This window comes from Phoxinus phoxinus (genome assembly GCF_949152265.1).
Source record: "Phoxinus phoxinus genome assembly, chromosome: 1".
Lineage (NCBI taxonomy): Eukaryota > Metazoa > Chordata > Actinopteri > Cypriniformes > Leuciscidae > Phoxinus > Phoxinus phoxinus.
In genome coordinates this window covers 14,132,564-14,142,563 of record NC_136876.1, presented here as the reverse complement: position 1 = coordinate 14,142,563, position 10,000 = coordinate 14,132,564, and the positions used below count along the sequence as shown (strand labels likewise).

General features: G+C 35.5%; 1 protein-coding gene across 1 annotated transcript in view; it reads left to right on the top strand.

Annotated features, from left to right (window-relative positions):
- Positions 1-10,000, top strand: part of LOC307009927 (uncharacterized protein) — a gene marked incomplete at its 3' end in the record, with an annotated part of 130,676 nt that overhangs the window by 59,802 nt on the left and 60,874 nt on the right. Inside the window, exon 7 of the mRNA XM_079634148.1 lies at positions 723-1,073. Within this exon, the coding sequence (XP_079490274.1) occupies positions 723-1,073 (351 nt within the window). The remainder of the gene's footprint in view (positions 1-722; positions 1,074-10,000) is intronic.

Here is a 10,000-nt window from a genome sequence, read left to right as displayed (position 1 = left end):
GCTGCATATGCAGGTCTGAGAGCATGCAGGGATATAGGAATATAGAACAAATATTTCTAACAGTTACTGTCTCTTAATAAATCAACAGTAATTGATATGATTTTGTTGTTATTTTCAAAGCTTATTTTAATTTGAACTCAATTAAACTCAATTGAACTCATTATTTTATAAAATTTTTTGTTATGTCAAGATCACAAGAAAATTGAGCTGAGATCACGAGAAAACGAGAAAGGAAGAATATTATTAATCCATGGCCTCTTCCGTTCTGTTGTTAGTGATGTTCTCACTTTATTCTCAAAACATTTGATCAAATATCAAACTTTCTGGAATCAAGTCTGTTATTGGCAGCAATACCACTAAAATATACATAAACAACTTCCTCTAGTGTAGCGAGTGTAGAATTACCCATGGTGCATTTGGACCACACTTCTGCTCTGCTAGTTTGTCTGATGACCACAAATGCACAGAAAGAAACACAAACCAGAAAATGTTCTTGTTTAGTATTTTGAAACTTTATATTTTTTTTGAATAATCAAGTTTTCAAACTAAATCAATTGACTGATAATTAAAAGAAAAGTACATTACTATGTAGAAATACAGTAATTTTATCTTGTCTCTCGATAGTGTATCTTCATGTGAAAAACACCATTCACTTTTATTTTGCTTTAAGTTCACATTGAGCAACAGTGTTTTTTTTTTTTTTTTTTTTTTTTTTTTAACAGTGGCAGTTTCCTCTGCTCCTCTGGTTGTTCCTCTGGGATCTTCAGTGGTTTTGCACTGTTATAGTGTTGAACCTTTACCAGTGGAGGATCTGAAGGTGGAGTGGAGAAGAGCAGACTCGGAGACTCTGGTTCATCTGTATGACGATAGTGAGATCGAGAGTCGAGCAGAGAAACAGCACAAGGATTATCAGGATAGAGCTCATTTCTTTACTGATCAGATTCAACATGGAAACTTCTCCCTCCGTCTGGACAATCTGAGAGCAGAAGATGAGGGTCAATACACATGTACAGTTTACAGCAAACAGAAGTCTGTGTTTTCAACTGTAAATAAAGTGGAACCAGGACTACTCGGTAAGTGAACAAGGAAGTCATGTCCAAATGTATTGGCAGTTTACGGCTTCAGTTTTTGTGGTGTTGATTCACAATGTTTCTAGATTATTGTGCAGAGTGAACTGAATCTTTATAAATAATTGCAAAAAGCATCTCTGGCCAATACTTTATCACAAAAACCCAAATGTCACAAATTTGGCACTGTGAAATGCTAATCCTGAACGAGTTAATTAAAAATTAAGGTTAGCGTAAAGACCGTGAGATTGCATTATGTCAACGAATGTCCTTACAAAGATAGATGTAGCCTACAAACATGTGTGTGAGAGAGAGAGAGAGAGAGAGAGAGAGAAAGAGAGACAGCTTGTGTGAGTGAGTGAGAGAGAGAGAGCTTGTGTGAGTGAGTGAGTGAGTGAGTGAGTGAGTGAGTGAGTGAGTGAGTGAGTGAGTGAGTGAGTGAGAGAGAGCTTGTGTGAGTGAGTGAGTGAGTGAGAGAGAGCTTGTGTGAGTGAGTGAGAGAGAGAGAGCTTGTGTGAGTGAGTGAGTGAGTGAGTGAGAGAGAGCTTGTGTGAGTGAGTGAGTGAGTGAGTGAGTGAGTGAGTGAGTGAGTGAGAGAGAGCTTGTGTGAGTGAGTGAGTGAGTGAGAGAGAGCTTGTGTGAGTGAGTGAGTGAGAGAGAGCTTGTGTGAGTGAGTGAGTGAGTGAGTGAGAGAGAGCTTGTGTGAGTGAGTGAGTGAGTGAGAGCGAGAGAAAGAGAGAGAGAGAGCGCTTGTGTGAGTGAGTGAGTGAGAGAGAGAGAGAGAGAGCGCTTGTGTGAGTGAGTGAGCGAGAGAGAGCGCTTGTGTGAGTGAGTGAGTGAGAGAGAGAGAGAGAGAGAGAGCGTGTGAGTGAGTGAGTGAGAGAGAGAGAGAGCTTGTGTGAGTGAGTGAGTGAGAGAGAGAGAGAGCTTGTGTGAGTGAGTGAGAGAGAAAGAGAGCTTGTGTGAGTGAGTGAGTGAGTGAGAGAGTGAGAGAGAGAGAGAGATTTTTGATTTTTAAACAACGATTTTATTCCATACAATTTCAAAAAAACAGTTATACACTATACACCTCAATTAAAATATAAAGGAAAAGATAGATCCCCTTCCATCACAGCACAGAAAATATTTTTATAACACCACTGCGTTTCAAACGCTGTCAGATCATTCATTAATTTATAGTACTTAAAGTCAACAACAGGCTTTAAATAGACACATAATCTCTTGGCCAAGTCTATTCTCTATTCTATTTTTACTGCTTATATAAATTGCAAGCTTTGCTTGACCAATCACATAGTTGATCAGCTGCCATTTTACTCTTTGCTTTTGACTATACCCTGCCCCCAAAATAAAAGCATTATGCGTGAACTTTTCTCCAAATTTTAAAAACACTTGACTCAATAAAACAAAAAGTGATTTAAGTCTTACACATTCTAAAAAACAATGAAACACTGTTTCCCTTAGACCACAAAACACACACTTATCATTAACACTGGGATTAATAACAGAAATAAATGCATTAACTGCCACAGAACCGTGTAAGATTCTCCATTGCAAATCTCCAGATTTCTTAATCAATGGTGGTTTATAAAACACTCTCCAAAAAGGCTTAGTTTTTCCCAAGCTCCCAAGCTTTTCCTTCCAGACTGTATCCACTCTCCCATTTAAAGCAACTCTATTAAAAACTTTCACACAACACTGATAAAGAACTTTGCCCTCTACTACATCCAAATCCAAGTCTTTCAGCCCGTGAAGGTCTAGCAAAGGACCTGACATATCCTTCAAGTCCGGAGTAATTCTAATTTTCGGAACAGGATCTTTTTTATCCGGAACCTCCAAACCCTTCCCAAAATCCTTAAGTAGAGTGATTTCGACATCCGTGAGCTTCTTCCTCCACTTTTCTACTATTGCTCCTGTGTGACGAATTGAATTTTGCCCCAGCATCAGGGCTACTGCTGTAACATCACTTAACTCAGGGCCAGCCACACTAACAATTTGCCCCAGCTTCACAGTTCCAGCGGCACACAGCTTCTGAGTGAGGCCTGGTACCTCATCCGTTACATCTAGACGAGCCCCTTTGACCAGGGGCTCCTCCAACAGCCAAAATAAAGAGTCTGAATTGTCCATTCTCTTGAGAGTGAAGAGTCCCCACATTTTAAAAAGTCCACAATAAAAAGGAGATACATTATTCAGGTTCAACTTCCTGTAATCCATAAAAAGGAGGCCAACATCAAATCCAAGCCCCTCCACCCTTTGTAGAATGACCTTGGTCAAGTTCCTCCACACCAGATCATCGGGGCCTGTTAAAAATCTCTGAATGAATTGCAGACGAAAAGTTGCCATTCTGCTTGGCAAGTGGACCAAACCTTGTCCACCTTCATCTTTAGGAAGAAACAATACACTTTGTGGAATCCAGTGCAATCGATCCCAAAAAAAATCCACAAAAATTCTTTGCAGCTGAGACAATAACCCTATGGGTGGATCCACACAAAACAGTTTATGCCAGAGTACCGAAGCTACCAAATTGTTCACTATTAACACTCTTCCCCTAAAAGATAATTGTGAATGAATCCACTTCCATTTAGCCAGTCTACCTACCATCTTCTCTACTACCCCATCCCAATTCTTCTGTTGCGTAGTTGCATCTCCAAGATAAACTCCCAAATATTTGAGACCTCCCTTTTTCCAGGTTATTCTATCAGGTAAAACTGGTAGGCCCTGCTCCCATTTTCCTATAGCCAATGCCCCGCTCTTTTCCCAGTTTACTTTAGCAGCCTAGATAACTCCAAAGTCTTTTATAATACCCTCCATTTGGTTAATATCTCGCTGCCCATTAACCATGATTATAACATCATCAGCATAAGCTGAAACTTGAAATACATCACCATTGTGCAAAGAAAAACCTTCAATTTTTTATCGTAGTTTATTCAACAATGGCTCAATAGCCAAAGAATATAACATTCCCGATATTGCACAGCCCTGTCTAATGCCCCTAAAAACCTTAAAAGGGGCACTCAAACCACCATTGATTTTCAAAACACTTTCAATGTCCTGGTACATAACTTTAATCATATTAGTAAACTCCAATCCAAAATTAAAAGCATTTAAAGTTTTCCAAAGATATCTGTGCTCGACTCGATCAAACGCCTTTTCTTGATCGATAGACACAAGACCCAAATCAGCACTAGAAAGATTGCAAACATTTAAAATATCCCGTATAAGGCAAACATTATCAAAAATAGATCGCCCGGGAATACAATAAGTCTGATCTATATGGATGACTTCCCCCATCACCTTTTTCAGCCGATTCGCTAGGGCTTTAGAGAATATTTTAAGGTCAGAGCATAGCAAACTCACTGGTCTCCAGTTCTTTATATCTTGTAGATTGCCTTTTTTAGGTAGCAAGGTAATCACCGCTCTTCTGCAGCTTAAAGGCAATAACCCCTCAGTTAAGCTCTCATTGAGAACACCCAACAGGTCATTACCCAAAACTGCCCAGAACTCTCTGTAAAACTCCACAGGGAGCCCATCCATGCCAGGGGCTTTACCCCCCTCCATCTCTTTCAGAGCAATGAACAGCTCCTGATCACACAGCGGCCGCTTCAGCTCCGCTTTTGAGCTCTCTGAAACTCTGGGTAGACCTTCATAGAAGTGAGCGGATAAATCATCATCCTCAACATACTCGCTGCTGTACAGCCCAGTATAGAACCGTACGGCTCTCTTTCTGATTTCAGAGGGTTTTGTTAACTCACGCCCATCTTCAGAGCACAAACAGTGAATGCAACGACTCTGACCATTCTTTCTCTCAAGACTGAAAAAGAACTTAGATGCACTGTTAGACCTTACCGGGGTTTTTTACAGTAACATACTGGCAACACTGTTGCCAGTAATTTACTGTTATTTGTACAGTTATTTACTGTATTATACAGTCTGTTACTGTAAAATGCACTAAATTAAAATTTGAGTTAAAACTAATTTCACTTGCAGAAACCGACTGCCTTAAATTGACCAACTGTAATTTAAATGTGTAAAACTAAAATGTGTAATGCATTAATAATGTGAGAAAAGAGTTAAGAACTCCCATTAGAAACCATTAAAAAACTTAAGTACATAAAAAGATTTCCACTGAACCAGCAATTACATTCTGTTAAATAAAGCAACATGCAGCGTATCATCAATGTTTCTAGATCTTCTGCTGGACTGAAGCACAGGCTCTACTCTTCAGCACAATGGTGACCCAAAAAACTACATTTTACAGTAAACTACTGGCAACAGTGTTGCCAGTATAAACCTGTTTTATAACTTACAGTTTATTACTGTTAAAATACATTTTGTGGGTGTGTCTTTTTATCTTACACTGTTAACCCTTTCAACCCCACAGGAACATCCGCACTACAAAGAGTAAAAAGTAACATTGATAAGATAATTAAGTGAATATGTAAGTTATTGTTGAGCATTAGTGATGAACACCTGCTGTTAACAAGCAGAATCACTGAAGGAAAAAGGAACACAAGAACAGAAAATAGAGAAACACAAGAACTACAACTGACTTCCAGCCATAACACATTATTACACGTATTATTAACCAGTTTGACTTTATTTCTGTCATACATCTACAGAAGTAGTTATTGAGATATTTAATTGAAAATGTTTGATTTGAAGTTACCATTATAGAGATCAGTGTTTGCTTTAGTTGGGTCGCTGATGCCAACACATTATTTTTTCTCTTGCTGCTTGAGCTGTGTTTTTGCAAGTCACACTTGTGCACACACACAGTTCGTGAATGATTGTGGTTATATTCACTATCATGACAAAATCATTATGTGGCCTGTCCATTCACTAAGAAGTTAGTTCTCACTCATTCAGAGTTTAATTCTCAATCAAAAGAGTTACGTTAACACCACTGTGATACAACAGCAACAATGACTAATTTATTTGTAACACATGCATAACCAAAAATAAAAGAGCTACACTGTCTTGTAGAAACACAGAAATATCACAAATTAGAACATGCATCTCAACAATGGTAGGAACATATATATTTTTTATTATTATTCCTGCAGCAGAGCATGCTGGGAGTTTTATACTATCCTGGTACCCAGCATGCATTGAGACATGAAACTTTTGATCATCACCATTGTTGAGATTCATATGATGATTGTTGATGTCTGTGTGTGTCAGAGTCAAGCAGGAGTTAATAAAATTTTAATGCACTATATGATTTCAAAAATTTTCAGTTGACCTGATTTCAGAAATATTGTTGTATTTCATGTTGTAGATTATCAGATATATGGTATTAAACCAGAAATTCACAGCTCACATATTTTAAAAAAGTAATAAATAAAAACATGTATGATTTTGAAATCACAAAACCAAAAACTCCTGATCAACTTCCCCTTGACTTTTCTTGCTGTAACAAATGTGCTTTATACACTCACTGTTACAGCAGCCGAAGAGAGATGAATGAACAAAGTCTTTGAGTTAAGGTACAAGAGACCAACTAAAGCAAATACGGATCTCCATCATGGTGACAACAAACTTTATTATTAACTAAATCCCTGTTCATTCTCAACAAGAACTTGAAATAAATAATGTTAAACTGGTTTCACACTCAGTGTGGCTGGAAGTCAGTTGTAGTTCTTGTGTTTCTCTTTTTTCTGTTCTTGTTTCTCTGTCCTTCAGTGATTCTGCTTATCAGGTGTTCATCAGTGTCTCAATTCACTCACTTCTTTTCATTCAAGTGGACTATATTAGTGAACTAGTGTAGGCAATAGTGAATGAGGGTGTAGGGTGTGATTGGGAACACAGCCTCTGAGTGTCGACTTTGAGCGCTGTTAATTCACAGTATATTCCTGTAGGTATATTCCTGTATATTACTGTTTTAATGGAAAATGGTATGATATTGTAAGAATGTGGGCTTTTTCTACAGTAAGGGCTAACAGTGTGGGGCATCCATTTGTGACAGGTTTAAAAACCGAGATCGAACTAGTGCTCCCTGCGCCCTAACTCCCAATAGGTTTAAAAGAAAAGATTTTTTGGATTTAAGAGTCTCCAGATATCTTTGCTCTTTGGTAGCATCAGCCAAATCTTGCAATTCAACTATTTCAGCTTCTAACTTTTTCATAGATTGCGTTATATCCCTGGTAACATTAAAAGTGTATTGTTGACAAAGCATTGATATTTCAACCTTCCCAATATCCCACCACTGACGCAGATTTTCAAACTCATCTTTTCTCATCTTAAAATTCTCCCAAAAAAAACAAAAAACATCTCTAAAATTCTTATCATTCAGCAAAGACGTGTTGAAATGCCAATATGCACTTCTGGCCTTTATATTTGCTATAAATACTTGACATGTAACTAAAAAGTGATCCGAAAAACCTACTGGAGCAATTACACATTTTTTAACAATATTAAGATGTTGCTTATAACAATAAAACCTATCAAGCTAGAGATACACTGTAAAAAATAAAACATAGATTTCATTTATATTTAATTAATTAAAATGAGGCAACAGATTACAAGCAATATTATTAATTAAATTTTACAAATTAGAATTGAGTAATAATTAATCAAATTAATTCCTTAAATGTTACACTGTAAAAACTAAAACATAGATTTTATTTATATTTAATTAATAAAAATGAGGCAACAGATTACAAGCAATATTATTAATTAAATTTAACAAATTAGAATTGAGTAATAATTAATCAAATTAATTCCTTAAATGTTACACTGTAAAAACTAAAACATAGATTTTATTTATATTTAATTAATAAAAATGAGGCAACAGATTACAAGCAATATTATTAATTAAATTTAACAAATTAGAATTGAGTAATAATTAATCAAATTAATTCCTTAAATGTTACACTGTAAAAAATAAAACATAGATTTTATTTATATTTAATTAATAAAAATGAGGCAACAGATTACAAGCAATATTATTAATTAAATTTAACAAATTAGAATTGAGTAATAATTAATCAAATTAATTCCTTAAATGTTAACCATTTAAAATGAGTAAAATTTACAAAATATATGTTATTGCCAACATTGAAGACACCTGATGTTAACAAGCAGAATCACTGAAGGAGAAAACCATAATTAAAGTCACCATTATGGAGATCAGTGTGTGTTTTAGTTGGGCTCTTCACCCTTTAATTAATAACTTTAAGTTTTTGTTTGGCTGCTGTACGTGAGTTATAACAGCCAGATGAACAAACGGTTATCTGATGGTGTTGGTTGTGTTTAAACATAATCATTATTTCACAATCATTTGACCTGAATCACTGAACTCAAATGGAGTCCAATTTGTGACTTAAGTTAACTTTATTAACTATAGAAGTACTGGCCTTGTACACCATAATATTTTAAACTTTTACAATGTAATCCAAATAATTTCTAAAAAGTTTATCTTGTTAAAAAAAAAAAAAAAAAAAAAAAACAGACATTATGAATCAGACTGTGCATCTCAACAATGGTGACATTTATAAAGCATGTTGCAGTGCATTCTGGTTTGCACCAATCACAACTCATTCATGGCTCCCATCATGTATTGCTGCATGAATAAATAATGAGCTTATGATCAGAGGTTGTCACCATTGCTGAGATTCATACGCTAAATCTTGATGTCTGTGTGCGCAAAAAAAAAAAACATAATTTTTTTATTATTATTGATTTGATCATTTGGATTTCATTGAAAAGGCTAATAATATTATGCAGCTAGAATTAATAAAATAAATTTAACTCATAAATTGGACTCTACATGAGATCAGTGATTCAAGTCAAATGATTGTGAAATTATGAAACACAACCGACACCTTCAGATCAACGTTTATAGTTGTTCATCTGGCTGTTATAACTCATGTACAGCAGCCAAACAAAACTAAAAGTTATTAATTTAAGGGTGAAGAGCCCAACTAAAACACACACTAATCTCAATAATGGTGACTTTAATTATGGTTTTCTCCTTCAGTGATTCTGCTTGTTAACATCAGGTGTCTTCAATGTTGGCAATAACATATATTTTGTAAATTTTACTCATTTTAAATGGTTAACATTTAAGGAATTAATTTGATTAATTATTACTCAATTCTAATTTGTTAAATTTAATTAATAATATTGCTTGTAATCTGTTGCCTCATTTTAATTAATTAAATATAAATACAATCTATGTTTTATTTTTTTACAGTGTATAACATTTCCCCTTGCATGTGCCCATGTATATTGTCTGACATCATCATTAACCCCCCGCCATATCTCACATAAACCGTGAGTCTCAACTAACTCACGCATCACACGAGCTGAGGCAGCATGTGGTTCTACGTGGTTTCGATCCAATAAATAATTTTCTGTGCAGTTAAAATCTCCCCCCCAAAAAAAATAATCCTCAGAAGTATAATCCTGCAAAATACTATTAATATTGTTCAAAAAACAAACTCTTTCAGCCCCAATCGTTGGAGCGTATATATTCAAAAAAACTAAATTGAATCTTTCAAATTTTGCCTTTAACATCATGAGTCTACCTGGTATTATATGTTTCAAATCATATGAAATAGGCAGGAATTTTTTTGCAAAAAGTATTGCCACCCCTCCTCTGACTGAACTCATATGAGAAAGCACTACTTCCCCATCCCACTCCTTCTTCCAATCGATTTCATTCAAACTATCACTGTGTGTTTCTTGAACCATCATAACATCCAAGCTCTTTTGTCTGATTAACTCAAAAAGTATTGCTCTTTTTTTTATATCTCTTGCACCATTCAAATTCAGAGTACCTATCCTTATCGAACTCATTAAATAGTGTGTTATCAAGAGATATAAAACAAACAATAGCTTAAAATAACAAAATAACTTATGTCGTTTCAAAACCATCCTCAATTTTTTGTTTAAGTTTCAATTTAGACACAAATTTCTTCAATCTGAACATTTCT